At 47.0% G+C, this 19,972-nt stretch overlaps 1 protein-coding gene across 1 annotated transcript; it reads right to left on the bottom strand.

Annotated features, from left to right (window-relative positions):
* Positions 1-1,413: 1,413 nt before the first annotated feature.
* On the bottom strand, positions 1,414-13,723 carry KLHL38 (kelch like family member 38). The gene is made up of 4 exons (XM_027560907.1): positions 13,461-13,723; positions 11,404-12,993; positions 3,875-3,980; positions 1,414-2,732 (listed from the first exon to the last, which is right to left on the bottom strand). Exons 2-4 carry the CDS (start codon positions 12,829-12,831, stop codon positions 2,434-2,436), a joined length of 1,833 nt encoding a protein of 610 aa, XP_027416708.1. The 5' UTR covers positions 12,832-12,993; positions 13,461-13,723; the 3' UTR covers positions 1,414-2,433.
* Between the last annotated feature and the right edge of the window lie 6,249 nt (positions 13,724-19,972).

Here is a 19,972-nt window from a genome sequence, read left to right as displayed (position 1 = left end):
CTCTTTGTAATCCCATGGACTGTAGCCCGCCAGGCTCCTCTGTCCATGGGATTCTCCAGGCAAGAATACTGGAGTGAGTTGCCATTTCCTCCTCCAGGGGATCTTCCCGACCCAGGAATCAAGCCCACATCTCTTATATCTCCTGCATTGGCAGGTAGGCTCTTTATCCAGGGAGTGAGAGTAGATCTGAAAAAGTTCTCAGGGCTAAGCACTGAGGTTAGTAAAGCACCACATAGTCTCCAGGAAAACAAGGAGACAAGGATGAACTGCAGGGAGAAGGAAGAGAATGGTTGTTCCAGAGGCCGAGCGAGGAAGGTATTTCGAGATGGAGGGAGGGTCCGCTGTGTCATATGCTGCTGACCAGTCAAGTCAGGCATGAAGGGACAGTGGGCTCCCTGTGTGGGCTTATGGAGTCATTGGTCACCTTCATGAGTACAGGGTCAGAGGAGAGGTGAGACTGAGAGCCTACTCAGAGAGGGTCAAAGAGAAAAAGCTGGAGTAGGGCCAGCCAACAGCTCAGGTGCTGACCATCTGGGGAGGGTGTCTGGACAACAGCAAAGTGGTCTGGGGAGCAGGGCAGAGCAGGAGAAGGAGTGCAAAAACTACAAACTGGGAGGAAAAGAAAAGTCTGGACCATGGACCTGGAGAGCTGGGTGGGGAGGAAGGCTTCAGCTTGGGGGCACCAGGATGCAGGCTCAGGGCATCAAGACCCATTCTGGACACTTCCCTTGGTGGAGAGAGGACTTGGCCTCTGCCACTGGGCTGGGGCGGGGCTGGCAGGACAGGATGGGACTGGGACCAGCACATGAAGGTCTTCAGCGCCCACAACTGAGCAGGGTGGTGGTTCTGGACCTCAGTGCACGTACGTTACGGTCATCCGGGACGCTTTTCAAAAGTACAGAGTTCTGGGGACTTCCCTGGTGGTCTAGTGGTTAGGACTCCACACTTTCACTGCCAAGGTGGGCAAGTGAAGCAAGTTGCCCCAAGTGGGCAAGTTCCCCTTAGTTGGGGAACTAAGATCCTGCAAGCCACATAGTGTGGCCAAAGAAAACAACAACCAAAAAAAAAAAAAAAAAAAACCCCAAGCTCTGACCCTGCCTCTGAGAATCCCCATCTGTGCATCCTCAGTAAGGCTCGGCCCCATTTTCAGACTTCTTCCCAGGTGATTGTAATGTGCCAGCAGCTTCAGCTAATTCCCATGTGTGGGACTGAGCCAGCGTGGAGACACTTTGAGATAAAGAGGGCCATACAGAAATGGCCAGCCCTGGCATTGGAAGGGCCATGACTGCGGTAAACTCTGAAGGAATTTGTTGGCTTTCCTTAGGACAGCAATTCTTATAACATTTATCAAAATGAAAATCTTGATAAATTCTGCAGGTTTATAGCTCCCCAGAGGCTGGAGAAAAACATCACTTGGCAGCAGAAACACACTTTATTTTTTTTGTGTGGTGGTGCAGATAACTTAGCAAATACTAGATACCAGTTTCTGGCATTCCAATGCACTACATCCTAGAATGCAGAGAAATAGTGTGTGGATGTGCTTAGTCACTTCAGTTGTGTCTGACTCTTTGCGACCCCGTGGACTGTAGCCCACCAGGCTCCACTGTCCATGGGATTCTCCAGGCAAGAATACTGGAGTGGGTTGCCATTTTCTCCTCCAGGGGATCTTCCCCCCCACCGCCCAGGGATCGAACCCATGTGTCCGGCATTGGCAGGTGGATGCTCTACCTTTGAACCACCTGGGAAGCCCACAGAGAAACAGTCAGGGCCTGTTGTTCCTGATGCCCCCGGAAGAAGGACTTCCAGGGGCCCTGCTGGGTGTCTTTGCCCTCTCATTCTGAATTTCCAGGATGTTCTGGAAAGATGTGGTTTTGTGGGCTCAGCATTTCTTTCTTGCACTTGGAAACTACTTCTATCCATTATGTGTAGTTTAGATAGGTTGTCAGCAGCAACTGTTAACCCCACCTTGGCCTGTAGAGACACAATCCAGGACAAGCCAACTAGAGTAACACAGTCACTGGAAATGGTGATTTCCTCAAGAGGGAGGCTTGGAATTCAAAAAGGGCCAATCACCATCGTTCTGGGGGAGCAGTTATTATATGGATAGTGGTAAAGTTCTCTTCTGAAGCTAGAGAGTGTGGGTCAGGATTTATCAGTCGCCATTGTTCCCACACTGTGTGGATAAAGAAGCCTACAGATGAGGTAGGTAAGGAGGGAGGCAGAGAGAGAGAGAGCGAGAAAAGACACAGAGAGACAGAGATCGAGCGAGAGACAGAGTTCTGTCAGCAGTGTGCGTGGTCCCAGGTCTCCAGGCGCTGCAACTTTCCCTCCTGTTAGCTCCCCCTGCACCCCTCTAGGGTTAAGCTTTTTGGAGCTGGGCTCTGTCTCTTGCAACCAGAGCATCTTGACTAGGACAGATGACTTCTCAGTTTCTCATGGAACCCAGGGGACGGTGGAGTGGTGGGGGATGCACTGGAGGGTGAGGCAGGCGTGGTCAAAGAGCTTGTGGGGCAGCTGCCCCTGGGACGTCCAGGTGTCCGTCTCGGGGTCGTAGCAGTCGAAGGAGGCCGAGTCCTCGATGCTACAGTCCGTGGTCAGCCGCCGCCCGCCCGTCACGTAGAGCTTGTTTCCCATCACCGTGGCTCCGTGATGCATCCTCCGGTCTTTCATGTCCGCGCATTTGACAAATTTGTTGGATTGAGGGTCATAAGCAAGGATCCTCCTCGTGTAACCTGAAAACCAAATGGCATATCGAGAAGGTCAGCGATGCTTAGTTGGGACTGGAGGCGGGTGGTCCGGGGACCTGTCTGATCTCTGCCATCGCCTAACCCTGAGGCTATACTTTGAACTAAAGCATGGAATGTTTCATTAAGCTGGGGTCTGGACCTGGATCTATCTGACTTGAGTCTCTGCATCTTTTTTTTTTAATTTTGTTTTTAGTCATGCTGCGTGGTATGTGAGATCTTAGTTCCCCAACCAGGGATTGAGCTTGTGCCCTCTGCAGTAGAAGTGTGGGGTCTTAACCACTGGATGCCAGGAGAGTCCCAAGTCTCTGCATCTTAACTCAAAGTGAAGGCAGTGCACATGTCATCCTTAAATTGAGAACAGAGATTCCAGGGGCCTCTCAGCTTCATTAGCTTTTCATCTTTTACATATGCTCATTCAAGAGCCTTAACAATTCCAAGAAGGAGCTTTGGGAACTCAGAAATGGGTCCCCACAACAGCCTTATCTAGTGGGTACTTTTAGGACCCCCATTTTACAGATCAGCAGACACAAGCACAAAGAGATTAAAAATGTGCCTAAGAGCATACAGACCATTAGTGACAGGCAGAGTCAGGGTTTGAACCCAGGTCTATCTGCCCCCCACCCCACCCCAACCAGCCCTCTTAACTGTAACATCCTGCAATTGCAGAGAAATTATCCCTTAGCAGCTAGTCTTATTTACAATAGCATTTTTTTTTTTTTGGTTTTTGCCCTGGGTCTGGGATAGTGCTAAGTGGTTTAGATAGGTGAGCACATTTTATGATCACAATTCTGTGAAATAGATATTACATGATTTCATTCCTTTTTTACAGATAAAGATGGAGAGACTTCTGGATGAGAAAATAGCTTTGTCAAGTCATCCACACTCCCCTAGCTGGATGGATCTGCTTTTATTTTATTTCCTTATTTTTTTAATCTAATTTTTATTTTATATTCGGGGGTAGAGTTGACTTACAATGTTGTGTTACTTCCAGGTATACAGCAAAGTGGTTCAGTTATGTGCTTTTAAAAAGGCTGTCTTATAGGACAATACCTGTCTATCAGTTACCCTTTTACCCAGGAAAGATGCCAGGTTCATGTCTGGCCTCATGATCCTCCATTCAAACTTACCTCCCACGATGACAATCCTCTCCCCAAGCACCACGGCAGGGGCACACACATTCTTGATCATTCTCGTCTCCATTTTGAACCATGTGTTTCTGGAAATGTGATAAACCTGAGGGAGAAATAAAATCACGGCACTGCATTTTAAAGTGATATATGTTTTTAAGAAGTAGAAGTAGTTAAGAGCGTAGAAGAGCAGTGATTTCTCTTTCTTTGCATTTTTTCTCTGGTTCTGAAAATACAGGTATCTTACCATCAATAAACAAAATATAATTATATAACAGAATGAAGAAACTGTTATCAGAAATTGGTCTTTATGTGGCCCATGAGATCAGTGCCTGTGCTTCTGTGGAAAGGACTGAGAGTTATGCATTTGAGTTGATAGTATGTGTTTGCTTACCTTGCTTGGAACATTTCTTTATTTTCAATGAGAAATGGAGCAACTTGGACTTGCATAAAACCAATGATCTTTGAATCATTTTTATTTCTGGCTCATGTTTAGATTTCAACATGTTCCAGTCTATCTGAGAGGGTCTTAGGGCCAAGAATAAATTTGGGTCTAAACGAGGAAGGCTTTTGAACAGGTCATGCCTGAAAGTCATTAGAATTATAGAAAGAGAAAAAAAAAAAAAAGGAAGCATGAGAAAAGGAAGAAAGAGTAAACAGATGGGGGCAGGATTTCTTGGCCTTGGTCTGAAATAGAGCAGCAAATCATGATTCTCAGACGTGTGTGTGCATGCTCAGTCACTTCAGTCGTGTCCAATTCTTTGCGACCCGGTGGACTGTAGCTCGCCAGGCTCCTCTGTCCGTGGGATTATCTAGGCAAGAATACTGGAACGGGTTGCCATTTCCTCCTCCAGGGGATCTTCCTGACCCAGGGATCAAGCCCGCATCTCCTCGGTCTTTTGCATCACAGGTGGACTCTTTGCTGCTGAGCCACTGGGGAAGCCTTCCCAGACATGTGCTCCTATTAAATCCCTCAGTTTAAAGTTTAAATATCAAATGTAAGTTAGTTCATGAGAGATGTGGGATGGACTTCACATAAGAAAAGCAGGAACAAAAACTTTCCAATATTCTTCATGGAAAATTCTTTGTTTGAATTATAATTGCTGCCATATTCAGTTCAGTTCAGTTGCTCAGTCTTATCCGACTCTTAGCGATCCCCTGGACTGCAGCATGCCAGGCCTCCCTGTCCATCACCTACACCTGGAGTTTACTCAAACTCATATCCGTCGAGTCAGTGATGCCATCCAACCATCTCATCTTCTGTTGTCCCCTTCTCCTCCCACCTTCAATGTTTTCCAGCATCAGGGTCTGTTCACATGAGTCTGTTCTTGGCATCAGGTGGCCAAAATATTGGAGCTTCAGCTTCAACATTAGTCCTTCCAATGAATATTCATGACTGGTTTCCTTTAGAATGGACTGGTTGGATCTCCTTGCAGTCCAAGGGACTCTCAAGAGTCTTCTCCAACACCACAGTTCAAAAGCATCAATTCTTCAGTGCTCAACTTTCTTTATGGTCCAACTCTCACATCCATATGACTACTGGAAAAACCATAGCCTTGACTAGATGGACCTTTGTTGGCAAAGTAATGTCTCTGCTTTTTAATATTAAAGGCCTTATATTTTCTAATTTTATCAAATTTGATCTTCACAACCATCCTATGACGTGGATACCACTACTTCCCTCCATTTTTCAGATTAGACCATTGAGGCTGAGAGAGGTTAAGTAACATGCCCAGGGTCACACAGCTAGACTGAGTGGAAGAGCCCAGAGTCCATGCTTTTGTTTACCACACTCATGGCTCTGCTTGGGGCCATGGAGGTATGGCTTTTCTTTTCTTTTTAAAAGATTTTAAAAAATTATGTACTACTCTAATTTGCATTTATTACAGTATTAGTAGTGTTTAAAGATATCTGGTGCTTAGTCGAGCTTCCCTGGTAGCTCAGCTGGTAAAGAATCCGTAGTGTTTAAAGATATTTGGTAACTGTTTGTATTTTTGGCCACACCATGCAAAGCATACTGGATCTTAGTTCCTCAACCATGGCTTGAACCCATGCCCCCTGCAATGGAAGCTCAGAGTCACTGGACCACCAGAGAAGTCCTTTTTGTAGGTTTTTAAAAATCGAAGTATAGTTGATTTACAATATTGTGTTGGTTTCAGGTATTGTTGGTTATCTATTTTATATATAGTAGTGTATATATGTTAATCCCAATTTCCTAATTTATTTGCCTGCCACCCCAGCTTTCTCCTTTGGTAACTGTAAGTTTGTTTTCTATGTTTTTGTATTGTAAATATGTTCATTTGTATCTCTCTCTCTCTTTTTTTTTTTAAAGATTCCCCATGTAAGTGATATTATATGATTGTCTTTCTCTGTCTGACTTACTTCACTTAATATGATAACTTCTAGGTCCATCCATGTTGCACAAATGGCATTATTTCATTCTTTTTTATGGCTGAGTAATATTCCATTGTATATATGTACCCCATGTTTATTCATTTGTTGATGAACATTTAGGTTGCTTCCATGTCTTAACTGTTGCAAATACTGCTGCAATGAATATTGGAGTCATGTATCTTTCTGAATTATGGTTTTCTCCAGATATACATCCACAAGTGGGATTGCAGGATCGTATGATAACACTATTTCTGTTTTTTAAGGAACTTCCATACTGTTCTCCATGGGTATCCTTGGTGGCGCATCGGTAAAGAATCTGCCTGCAGTGCAGGAGATATGCGTTTGATCTCTGGGTCAGAAAAATCCCATGGAGAAGGAAATGGCAACCCATTCTTGCCTAAGAAACCTGAAGGACAGAAAAGCCTGGCAGGCTACAGTCCACGGGGTCACAAGAGTCGGACTTGACTTGGCAACGAAACTCCCGCCGCCACCACCGCCATACCGTTCCAACAGTGCAGGAGGGTTCCTTTTTCTCCTGTGTGGCTCTTCTTGATGGAGGCTTTTGAGACTGAAGCTCTCTTGAAGTCTCTGTCAGTTCTCAAAGTTGGTGAAGCATAGAAGAGGCCACAGCTAGAGAGGTTCAACTACAATGGCTGGCAAGCTTTGTGTTTTAAACCACCTGCAGATATGCAGGTGACACTCTGAAAAATGGATCCTTGGAGGAAAGCAAACACTGATTGCATTTTACTTGAGTAACTGCCTCCTGGCTCGCTCTTCTTTAGCAGTTTTGAGGATGGTTTCAAAAATAGATTAAACATTTGCTCATAATTCTCATGATACCCTCAGAGAGGCTGAGGCAAGGACAACAAAGGATGGTTTGTCACCCTGGAGGAAGTGATACTTTGTTACAGTAGAGGGTTTGACTAATGCCCTCCAGCCATAGAAGCGGAAAGAAGGCCAGGTAGAAAGGTACATCTACATACACAATTTGCACAGTAACCCCCCCATTCCCCCTCCAACCCCCCGCCCCGGCCCCTCCACAGCAGTTTAGTCCTTTAAAAGAATGCTTGCGTGCAGGTAAACCATCGGATGAAGAAATCTTTGTCCCTATATCTGAAAACCCAACCTTCCCCTTCAAGTAACCCAAGCATTCATCCCGAACTATGTATCTGAATGAGTACAACTTCCATGACAAAGCTAAATGCTAAGCAGATAAGAGGAGCTTCCAAACTGATACTTTTCCCATTTTCCCCTTCTCCGGACTGCAGGGTGAAAGGATCACTCACATGTTAGTGTTTTGGGTTTTGGTTTTCAGTTTTTTAAGATTCTTGTTTGATTGTCTTGTGCATTTCTGAATGAAGTAGCTTATAAACTCTTTTGAGCTTTGCATTTATTCTTAATAATTCATAACAATTTTGTAATGTGAACATCATCAACGTATTTGTTGACTTAATTTTGAAAAACAGCTTTGTTTTTTTTTTAAACAGGAGGGTCTCTAGCTTTTCATAGAAGCACTTTATTATAAATCTGAGTGGTGTGGCCAGAGTTTGGAGGGGTACAGAATGTGTCTCTCTTGGCTCAAGTACACGAGTGAAATCTGGAACAGGCTTAGAGTCTGCCTAGATGGTCAGGGAGGAGTGGGAAATATGGGCTGGAGAAGTGATGGGAAGAGAAAAACAAGGAAAGGATTGAATAGAAATGATTACTTTTCTGTGTCATCTCTGGCACCAACTTAGTCCAAGCTGCCATCATCCTGGACCTTGCCTGGACCTCTAGAAAGATCTGCCAGTTCTCCTTCCTTTGTCTTCTCAGGCCTCCTCCAGTTCCTTCTCCATGAAGCATCCAAGTGAAGTGAAAGTCTCTCAGTCATGCCCAACTCTTTGCAACCCCATGGACTATACAGTCCATGGAATTCTCCAGGCCAGAATACTGGAGTTGGTAGCCTTTCCCTTCTCTAGGGGATCTTCCCAACCCAGGGATCAAACCCAGATCTCCCACATTGCGGGTAGATTCTTTACCAGGTGAGGCACCAGGGAAGCCCATGAAGCGTCCAAAGGAAGTTCTAAAAATGTGAATTCGACTACTTCACCTACCCTGCTACTCTCAGGATTGAACACCAATTCCTTGACAAGGCCTGAAAAGCCAGACCAGCCTCATCAACACAAATACTCATCCCCTAAGAATGTTCTAGAATTTCTGTAGAAAGGGCTCAGGGGCAGCAATCTGGGTAGAGGGAGTTGCTCAGTATGACCTGGGAAGGGGGCTGATGGAGATTACAGGGGGACTGACCACCCCCAGCTCCACCTTGGTGCACAACCTTTCTGCCCCTTCCTCTGTGTTACAACCATCTTGTCAAGCTTTTGGTTCCTCTTGGGATGGGCTTCATCCCCTTTCTGCTTAGGGTCTTCTGCCAGCTATCCCCTTACCCAGGAACACCACCCCTCCTCAGTAGAAGAGTCTGACTCCTCCTCCTGATGGCACTTATCTGCTCAGAGAAGCTGCCTGCCCATCTCGGTCCATGTCAGAGTCCTGTGTCCACCATGTGTCCTCTTCCTCTTTTACCCTCCATCCTCACCTCCTTCTCTCTTCTTTTGCCTCTCTGCTAAAGTCCACTTACACCAACCTCACAGAGTTCTTGCCAAAGGCCTCTGCATCCTCACACCCTCCTAGATTCCCTCCAGACTGGTTTAGGGGACCCCTCAAAAGCCTCTTGATGAAAGTGAAAGTGGAGAGTGAAAAAGTTGGCTTAAAGCTCAACATTCAGAAAATGAAGATCATGGCATCTGGTCCCACCACTTCATGGGATATAGATGGGGAAACAGTGGGAACAGTGTCAGACTTTATTTTTCTGGGCTCCAAAATCACTGCAGATGGTGACTGCAGCCATGAAATTAAAAGACGCTTACTCCTTGGAAGGATAGTTATGACCAACCTAGATAGCATATTCAAAAGCAGAGACATTACTTTGCCAACAAAGGTTTGTCTAGTCAAGGCTATGGTTTTTCCTGTGGTCATGTATGGATGTGAGGGTTGGACTGTGAAGAAGGCTGAGTGCCGAAGAATTGATGCTTTTGAACTGTGGTGTTGGAGAAGACTCTTGAGAGTCCCTTGGACTGCAAGGAGATCCAACCAGTCCATTCTAAAGGAGATCAGCCCTGGGATTTCTTTGGAAAGAGTGATGCTAAAGCTGAAACTCCGGTACTTTGGCCACCTCATGCGAAGAGTTGACTCATTGGAAAAGACTCTGATGCTGGGAGGGATTGGGGGCAGGAGGAGAAGGGGACGACAGAGGATGAGATGGCTGGATGGCATCACTGATTCGATGGACGTGAGTCTGAGTGAACTCCGGGAGTTGGTGATGGACAGGGAGGCCTGGTGTGCTGCGATTCATGGGGTCGCAAAGAGTCGGACACGACTGAGCGACTGATGTGATCTGATCTGATCTTAGAGCACCCCTCTATTCAGCATCTGAATCTCAGTTCTCTCCTAAGCTCCTGGAGAGTAAGTGGGATTTACAGCTCCTGTCCGTGTCCCCAGGGCACCCAGTGTAACTCCTCTAAATGAACAGAGCAGATCTCAGGGGCCTTCTTGATCATCTTTAGGAGAGGGACTTCCCTGGTGGTCCAGTGGTTGGGACTCTGTGCTTCCAATGCAGGGGGCTTGGATTCAATTCCCAGTTGGGGAACCAAGGTCCCACATGCCACATGCGTGACCAAAAAGTAAAAAAAATAAAATAAAGAGAGGCTTTTTATTAAAGGTGAATTACAGAGATTAGAATGTGCATAAAGTTGGAAAACACCCAATATTATGACATTTTGATCTTTATTAATCACACTTCTCAGGGAACCTGTAAGTGAAATGAGCATCTGCCTATCATTTAAGGCAGGGGTTCCACAACCTGGCTGTGCCTTAGAATCTCCTGTAAACTTTAATAACAGTCAATGTCAGGATCCCACACATGGAGATTCAGATTTTGATTCAGCATATCTGAGGTCTGGCTCCTGGGCTTTTGGTAACAGACTATGGACCAGGGCTCGGGAATCTTCTTTTAAGGCCTTACTGATTTGGGTTAGGAGCATCTGCAATATTTCTATTCTGTTGTTCGGTCGCTCAGTCGTGTTCAACTCTTTGACCCCATGGACGGTAGCCCACCAGGCTTCTCAGTCCATGGAATTCTCCGGGCAAAAATACTGGAGTGGGTTGCCATTTCCTACTCCAGGGGATCTTTCTGACCCAGGGATTGAACTCGTGTCTCCTTCTTGGCAGGCAGATTCTTTATCACTAAGCCACCTGGGAAGACCTGTAGAACTTCACTATCTGACATTTGATGTAGTCTGGCTAGATTCTTTAGATGTATCTGATGTACCTTTGTATGTATTAACCTTACACAAAAGAATTCATAAATGGATAAAATCTTGCTTAAATTAAACTTTCTTCATTCCTTCCTCCCTCTCTTCCTCCTTTTTCCTTCCCCTGAAACTAACAAGCATGTATTATATGTATGTATGTGCATATGTATGTGTTTATATGTGTATCCATGTATTTGTGTATGTATACATGTGTTTGCACACATCCATATGCTGGGAGGGATTGGGGACAGGAGGAGAAGGGGACGACAGAGGATGAGATGGCTGGATGGCATCACTGACTCGATGGACGTGAGTCTCAGTGAACTCCAGGAGTTGCTGATGGACAGGGAGGCCTGGCGTGCTGCGATTCATGGGGTCGCAAAGAGTCGGACAGACTGAGCGACTGATCTGATCTGATATGTATACATGTGTGTGCATGCAGTGCACACACGTGTGTATGAGTATATGTGTCATGTATGCATTTGTACATGTGTGTGTGTGTGTGTGTGCATGTGCTTGTGTGTAGACATAGTGGGAAGAACCATTTACCTGGATACATGCATGCATACATACATGTATACGTGTGTGTGTGTGTGTGCGCATGCGTCCAGGTATGGTGGGAAGGACCATTTACCTGGATACATACATGCGTACATGTATACGTGTGTGTGTGTGTGTAGGTGTGTGCAGGCATGGTGGGAAGGACCATTTACCTGGATACATGTATGCATACATGTGTGTGTGTGTGTGTGTGTGTGCACATGTATGGTAGCAAGTACTGTTTACCTGGATAAGGCGCACAGGGTTCTGCATGATGTCTTCTCCTCCGAAAAGGTAGAGTCTCTGGTCTTTCACAGCGACCGCAGGGTGGAGGACCCCCACTGGCATGCTGGCCATCCTCTCCCAGACGTTGCCGACGCTGTCATATCTCTCCACGGAGCCCATGACCTCATGCCCCTCGCCAATCCCCCCGATGGAGAAGATGAAGTTCTTGTGGGCAGCGCTTCTGTGGGAGTAGCGGGCCGCCAGCATGGGCTGCCCTGGCCTCCACTGATTGAGTTTCAGGGAGAAGACATAGACCTTGGCACTGGGCACACTCTTTCCCACAGCCATGCCCCCAAGCATGTAGATGCTGCGGTGCAAGGAGACGGCTGAGGCCTTGTACAGGCGGGCTGGGAGTTTGGCAAGGCTCTGCCACCGGCCGGTCTGTCCGTCGTACAGCAGGACATCCCTGGTGGTCTGCTGGTTGTCTTTCCTTCCACCCAAGAGGATGAGGAAGTCTTGGTAAGAGTTTCTTGGTGGGACATGCCACAGAGGTTGGAGGCCTGCGGAACTAGCGGTGCTGTACAGAGAAAACACCTGCCTCTTGGCGGTCTCCAGGATGGTCTGGCAGGGGGGCGAGGATTGGAGGAGGGCGTCGTTGGCGATGAAGTGGTGGAAGAAGGCCGGGTGGACGTACTGCAGCCTGACCTGCTTGAACAGGTCCTGCATGTATCGCTTCCGGGTCTGGAGGTCATGCTTGATCCAAACCATGAGGGCCTCGAACACCTTCTCCTCCTCCCCACACAGCCCATCGTCCCCCAGGTAGTCTCTCAGTTCCAGGGCACAGAGCTCCTTCAGGTCAGCCGACGCGGCCACCTCTGGAAAATATGTCAGGGCCACCTCCCTGGCTTTCTTCCGGAGGGTCTCACAGCTAAAGATTTCGGAGAGTCTGGTCATGCCCAGGCAGTTGCTGGGGGTCAGCTGGCTCTGGAGGAAGGAGGAGCAGGCCTCGAGCAGCTTGGGGTACTGCAGCATGGACGCGGCCTCCATCAGGGGCAGGACACTTTCCACAGTGATGTGCACCTCGCCCGTGTACACATACAGGACGATTCGCTCCAGAGTCGAGGCATCGACGCCTTTCAGCTGGACCTTGGCCTCTCGGCTCTCCCGGAAGTTGCTGCAGAACATGGCCCTGAAGTAGGGACTGCTGGAGGCCAGCACGTTGCGGTGGCAGGGGACCTCCCAGGACCCGGCGCAGATGCTCACATCAGTCAGGATCCGATTTTGCCTCAAGTCATTGAGCTGCCTCAGCAGGTCAGAGGAAAAGTCATGGTCTTTGAAGAGGAGCCCCTCTGATGACTCCGTGTCCATCCTGCAAAGACGGGGAGAAGTCCCAAGAGGGAGGTCGTCCTGGAGGGTTAAGCTGTGGCAGCTCCGAGATTTAGAGCACATCTATTTGTCCATTCACTAAGTTGTTTGTGGGTACTGCCAAGAATACTGCTTAGTGAAGACTGGAAAATGGGATCACCTAATGTATGGGCCTCACAGTGAAAATCTCTGTATTCGGTTATGATTATTCTCAAAGGTAACAGAGAAATAGCATCTGCAGACAATCTGAAAAAAGAAAAGAAAAGAAAAACAATTTAAAAAAGAGAGAGAAGATGGTTGGGTAAGTTGGGAGAGTTGAAGGTGGCAAGTGGTCACAGGGGCTGAAACGTTAGCTTAAAGCAAGATGACAGTCTGTGCATTTGAAGCAGAAGTTTGTGGACCTTTCTCCAGATTCTTAGCATATCTCTTACTTAGTAAACTCATCCAAACATCTTTCTGGGTGTTAGTCATTAGCCACGGATGTCATGCTGGGGGCGTGGCCTCTGGTATCAAGACAGAAATGAGGGATGGAAATGGATCTTTGCAATGTTTTGTTCTTATTTTTAAACATGACCTCACAGAGCGTTGTGGGTTTTGTTTTTAAAATGAGATAAATAGAAAGCAGAGACCAGACGATACCCTGGGCAGGGTTTATTGGATGACATCTGGCCACCCGTCCACCTGCAGAAGAATTAAACATTAGAGCTATTTACCTCGTTTTCCTGCAGTGATAACCACCGATACCTGCCGCAGCTGGTCCCTCCGGAGACTTTCCACCTCTGGCTCCAAGTGAAACCATAAACCCAGGCCTTTCCTTAAGCTGGCAAATAATTTGTCCTGGGAGAATTCTGGATTTGTTTATGCTGAAGGCACTTTCACAGTTTTCTAGAGCTTTGTGAAAGAACTGCTGGGCAGAGAGACCGTGTATACATTCCAGGGCTAAGAATAGTTGCGTATGTACTTTCCACTGTTATGACATGTGACTTTCCATTTGCCTTTTGCAGCAACCCGAGGGCCTGTGGGGCCGGCGCATGCCCACATGCCTTGTTTCCTTGGCAAATGTTTACATGGGCAGAAATAGATTTGGAGGAACAGCTTCTCTTAGACAAGACTTTGCTGCCCACTTGGACACATCCCGAGTCCCTTGTCCTAAAAGTGCCTGGGAATTCTAGATGTCTGTAAACAGGTTGCTGTGACCTGGGAAAAGTCACTGAAGATAGTTCTGGGTGAGTTTAAGGTGGCAGATGGTCACAGGGAAGCCAGAACATGGGGGCCCAAGGGCATTGCTCAGTTGGTCTCTCTTTCCTCCATCTGCGGGCAGGATTGCTGGAGGAGGGCTGTGAGTTCCTCCTCCAGGCTCCAGGGTTATGGTCTCTGTGATGAAAATTGCTTTAGATATTTGTGGAGCACCCCCAGGGTTTCCAGACTTGGGGAAGACCAAAGCATCATGGATCCTCCTTATCGCAGGGGCTTCTGTTTTAAAGTGGCCAGGGCAGTACTCTTGTGGGTCACACCTGCTTCTCACCAGAGCCCTGATGACTGTTCTTCAGTTCATTATTTTTTTTTTAATAGTTTAGGCTTGCTTTTCTGTTTTATTTTTTCCAATTTTTCCCATCAGAGAGGCTTGAGCTAGAGGAAATAGGCAAACTGTGTTGCTCCAGGAGCAGAGTGTGGGCAGGAGAGAGAGAGAGAGGACAAAAGGAGGGAGAAGAAAGAGGAGGGGGAGGAAGAAGAGAAGGAGAATGCTGATGGTGATGGAGTAGGATGCAATCTCCAAATATAAGAATTAGAGCCATGCTGGAGGGCTGTAGAGCTGCCAGGGTGAGTTAAAGGGACCCTGAATCTGTCTTGCCTCTGCGTCCAGGGAGGTCCTGATTGAGGGTACCAGCACTGAATGATGGCAGGGAAGCCTGGCTTTCTCTCCTTCTCAAGTCTTGCCAGGATTATTGCAACAGTCGCTCCCAACCCTCGCTCCTTGTCTCTCCCTCCAGTACATCCACCCTGTCACCACCACAGTCACCCCCAAGAAGCCAAATCAGAATCTGCCCGTCCCTCAGCATCATGCCCTTCAATGGCCCCCACCGCCCCGTCTGCAGGATGAAGTCCAGACTCTTTAGAAGGAATCAGATTGGCCTCCTGCCCTCCTCCAGGACCATCTCCTGCCACTTTCCTGTCCCACTTAAGTTTTCCACTCTGGTTCCCTCAGACAACTTGCAGATCCTTGTAGGTGTCTGGTCCCTGTTGGGGAAGCTGGGCTGGGCTGCCTTCAAGGGCAATACAGAGCATGGTGGCGGGGGGTTGTCTCACATAGCTGCACATCACAGAGTAGAGAATGCCCAGAAGAGTCTAGAAAATCAAGATCAGGAAAGCATATCCATCACAGGTCACTGGGGCCAGGTGCTTAGAGGTCGGAATTTGGAGCAGAAGATCTGAGCCAAGGGTGGTCAGAGACCCTGGGAGGTAGAAGCAGGGGGCTGGAGAGAGCAGCTGTTAGAGCTGGTGGCTGTTTTGCACTTCTGCCAATGAAGAAACTGCTTGCCAATGCAGGAGATGCAACAGACACGGGTTCGATCCCTGGGTCAGTAAGATCCCCTGGAAGAGGAAATGGCAACTAGTTCTAGTACTCTTGCCTGAAAAATTCAGGCAAAAGGAGCCTACAGTCCATGGGGTTGCAAAGAGTCGAACACAACTGAGTGACTGAGCACACTTGCACTTCTGAGCTACGCTGGGGTTATATGAACGAGTAACCAAACTCCTTCAAGGGCCTGAGGTCCTTCTATTTGTGCTTCTGGGCCTTTGCACATGCTCTTCCCTTTGCCCTCCTTTCCATTTTCACTTCTGAACTCCTATTCATCCTTCAAAACCTTGTTTGTACATCAGCATCTCTGAAAGTCTTCCTTGACCCTCTGAGTACTCAGTTCTCCTCTGTGCTGTTTCCATGCCCTTCACACACTTCCAACAGTACATGCCTCACACCCTCATTGCAATTAAGTTGGCCTGTCTGTGTCCCTTTTGTTAGAATGGAAGTGTCTGGACAGCAAGAACCTTATCTTAATTGTCTATCTACAGTGTCTAGCACAGTGCCTGGCACACTGTGGCTGAATTATATATAGTTCCTGAATTGAGCATAATAAAGGGGAGACTGGGGAGATGGAGCAAGTTCTGCTGGGTGTCCTTCATGCCCCCTGTTTGCCATATAGGTTTAGCCCGGCTGCCGTGTTCAAGGCTTTCCTGATGGCTCAATGAGTAAAGAATCCGCCTGCAATGCAGGAGACACAGGAGATGCAAGTTCAATCCCTGGGTTGGGAAGAGCCCCTGGAAGAGGAAATGGCAACTCACTCTAGTATTCTTGCCTGAAAAATCCCATGGACTGAGGAGCCTGGTGGGCTTTAGTCCAAAGGGTCTCAGAATCGACTGAGCAACTGAACACATGCATGCACAGCTTGGTACATTTCCATTAGAACACAGTGTAAACCATGCTCTGGAGCAGTCCTGGATGTCCTTCGTCTTAATCAAATCCAATAACATGGTGAAGTGAAAAGGAAAATGAATGCTTTATACTGCAGAGCAAGAGTTAAGTTCAAGTTTGGGACCTGAACTGTCAAGTCTTCCCAACTCCAAACCTAGTACTTTCTTCGTTGGCCTTGCAGTCAGCACAAGGAGAACAATAATCTCCTTATTGCTCTGAGGTTCCTGTATTATTTCTCTTCCAGACAGTGGGCAAGCTAAGATTTGGTGTGAGGGCAATAGGTAGGGATTTCTGGGCGTGAACTAACATGGCGCCACCCATTGGTAGGAATCCTGGAGTGTCCCCTACGTTCTCTAACTAATTAGACCTTCTGGGATCCAGCCCTGTCACACGTTCAGACAAGCCCTGGTGTGCAGCGCCAATGTCTGACCAACTTCAATAAATCTTTTGGATTCTAAAGTTTTAGAAAAAACAAGACCCCTTCTGTTGGCCTGCCTATGAGGAAAATTGTTTTTGCTTAGTCACTTTAGTTATGTCCAACTCTTTGGGACCCATTGGAATGTATAGCCCACCAGGCTCCTCTGGCCATGGAATTCTCTAGGCAAGAATACTGGAGTAGGTTGCCATGCCCTCCTCCAGGGGACCTTCCCCACCCAGGTATCAAACCCACGTTTCCTGCATTGGAGGTGGATTCTTTTACTGCTGAGCCGCTGGGGAAGCCTACTAGGAGAATTCTACATTAAACATTCGGAAAAGACACAGTCTTGGTGTTTACCTCCTAACAGGCACACGCATATAACACTAAACCCAACCCCAAATGTGTATCCACTACCCTCACCCCCATGTAACCCCAAGTGGCTAATTTCAATTCACAAATCTATTTGTGTCCAATAGTCTTATGCTCTTTGTCTTAACTTTATTTCCTGACCTTTTCTGGGAGATGTCTTAGTTTAGGGTCTGAACATATGGGAACTTAAGATAAATGAGCACATTCAGCTCTTTGCCTCTCCTTGTGATGAAAATCGGTGTCATAAGGAGTCAAGAGTCAGGCTTCAAAGGCATGAAGACTCAGGAGAATCTTCACATCTCCTCTCGGCATCTATGTGGTCTTGGGCAGGTAGCTTATTCTTAACTGAAGTATAATTAGTTTATGATATCATATTAATTTACTGCATAGTGGTTCAGTATTTTTACAGATTGTGCTCCATTTAAAGTTACTATAAGATGATTGCTATAATTCTGTGTGCGGTACAGTATGTCCTTGTTGCTCACCTATCTGATACAGAGCAGTTTGGATCTCTTTATCCCATACTACTAATTTGCCCCTCCCCTTCTTCTTTGGTAACTGCACTTCCAGCCTCAATTTCTCCATCTATTAAATGGGGATAACTTGATCACAGAGAAATAATGTACAGGAAGCATCTAGTAAAGTGCCTGACACAGTGTGGGTTCACAGGAAGTTGTGGTTAGTATTATTCTATTACTTTGAAAATAATCTCATGAGATCCCAATATTTCCTGTACTCAGTTTTCAGCATCTAATTTAGTCTCCTGCTCATTGTGGCTGTTTCCTTTGCCCTGAGCAAGTGCCACGTTCCCTATTATCTAGTCAGCTTTCAGGAGTCCTGGATTCCGATCCAGGCTCTGCCAGGATCAGACTGTATGTTTTTAGACCAGTCACGTAGCCTCTTTGGCTTTGTCTCTTGACCAAGAAGGTATGGGTGGGTAACTTTGGAATCCTGCCTCTCTCAGCTCACCCTGTGGTTTGTGCCCTGAAAAGACCAGTGAAGGGACTGCCAGGACCTGAGCCTCAGCAAAGGGGGCTTGTCAGAGCTTCTGCACATCTCTGGCCTGAAGCCGAGGCTCTGGCCTCCACACTGATCAAGCTGCCAGCTGGTACTCTCTATTATTTTGCCCGTTGAAGTAAGTTCAGAAAGCTTTCAGCTTCCCCATGGAGTTTTGCATCGCTATCACTTGGACTCAGGAGGTCTCTGTTTGTTTCCTGTCCAGAGCTGGGCCTGGATTCTCATGGAAGGTCAGTGCTGCTGGCTCAGGTCTGACAACTACAGGCAAGGAAGTCACAAAATATTCTCTGCCACACGTGGCCAGTCCTCCTAACACCCTTCGAGACAAGGAAGGTGTTACCCTGACACTAACCAGGGAACCGTGGCTGGGGCAGTTTCCAGGACCTGTGTTTCAAGAAGGGACATATGTACACTTGAAGGCCTAGGGACAGCTCCTTGATACTTGGAAGACTGTTCCCTGTTGACATCAGAGTATCTCCAGCTTCCTCACTCTGCAGGTGCTGGAGAAAAGTGAGGAACAGACAAATGAGGTTTCAGTGATCTGGATCATCCAAAACTGTAAGAAGGAACTTGCCTCTTGTGATGTGGTTTTTAAACTTCTCTGTGTCTGTGAGTGCCTGGCTGTCAGCCTCTGTACCTATCTGACTGGGTATGTTTTTTTGACCAGCTTGTGGAAAGCTGAACCAGGACTTTGTGCTGCAGACAGTGGCCAAAAGGCACCCTGCTTCTTGATTCTGCAGTTGCCATGACAACCATCCTCTGAGAGCTACAAGCCCAGCTACTTTTACTAGGCCAGTAGTGCAAATGACTGCATTCCCAACTCTTCCTCCATCCTGTCCCACTGCCAGGAAATATTTTATACTTTCTTTCCCCTGGGGAGGGCAAGGGGGAGAAAGGGCCAACAGAGATGACGTCAAGACTGCTAGGGGATTGTTGGTATATAACCCGGCTGTCTGGTCCCACTTCTCCCCACAAACTCAAGTCTGACCTCATATATCATTTATGCCACGGGTCAGCTTTCTGGGCTCTAAATCAAATCAGGAATAAAGAAACAGTATGATCAAGGATACATTCTTACTCTCCCATTTTAGCACTGTGAGTCACAAAAAATAATACACTGCCTTGGTGTTTCTGTTTTCTAGGGCGGGTGCTCCCTGATCGGGAAATAGGAATTTAGGCAGGAGCATCACTCTCTCTAGGCCACTGAGGCTTAGTTTGCCCACCCAAACCTTCTTGGCCAAGTGACAAAGCACAGAGAAGTTAGGTGACTGTTCTAAAACACAGAGGCTGGATTGGAATCCAAGACTCCTAAAGTTTGGCAATTTGCAGCTGTGGTACAGAAGGTGGATGACCTACAGAGGAAGGTCTGTTGGGAGGGTAAATTTTAATCCTTTAAAATGTAGGAGTAATTAGAATGCCCAGGGGAAATGTGAATTGAACAAAGTAGGAGAAGGCGACAACAGAGGACAAGGTGCTTGGAGGGCATCACTGACTCAATGGACGTGAGTGTGAGCAAGTTCCAGAAGATGGTGAAGGACAGGGAAGCCTGGTGTGCTGCAGCCCATGGGGTTGCAAAGAGTCGGACAAGACTGAGTGACTGAACAACAGCAAAGGGTCTAATTAACTAAGGGTCCATCCAGCTGTCTATCCTATCATCCATCCATTCATCCGTCCTCCATTCATCCCTGGACCACCAGGGAAGTTCCTTTTGATTCTATGTTTGACTACTGCTTCTACTGAAGTCTTGTTTCTTCATGAACAACATTGATATATTTTTTTAACTTGGCCTCCTCATTTACATTGTTATCTCTTGTAAAATATTTACTTGCTTGTCCTTGCATTCTAGAATACCAACCCGAATTTACCTTTTATACCATTGGTATATTATTCCATATGATTAGTTTTCCTGTTTGATGCTTCTAGTGCAGAACTGAAATATGTTCCTGCATTTT

The sequence above is a fragment of the Bos indicus x Bos taurus genome, chromosome 14 (genome assembly GCF_003369695.1).
Source record: "Bos indicus x Bos taurus breed Angus x Brahman F1 hybrid chromosome 14, Bos_hybrid_MaternalHap_v2.0, whole genome shotgun sequence".
NCBI lineage: Eukaryota > Metazoa > Chordata > Mammalia > Artiodactyla > Bovidae > Bos > Bos indicus x Bos taurus.
The sequence above is the reverse complement of the archived record's forward strand: the minus strand, read 5'-3'. Positions and strand labels throughout refer to the sequence as shown.

Coding starts and splice junctions, on each gene's coding strand:
- KLHL38 (XM_027560907.1), bottom strand. CDS start 12,831: ATGTGCTCTAAATCTCGGAGCTGCCACAGCTTAACCCTCCAGGACGAC. Junction 3,981..11,403: donor ACCCTGTGCGCCTTATCCAG/GTAAACAGTACT, acceptor TTTCTCCCTCAG/GTTTATCACATTTCCAGAAA. Junction 2,733..3,874: donor GAGGATTGTCATCGTGGGAG/GTAAGTTTGAAT, acceptor TTTGGTTTTCAG/GTTACACGAGGAGGATCCTT.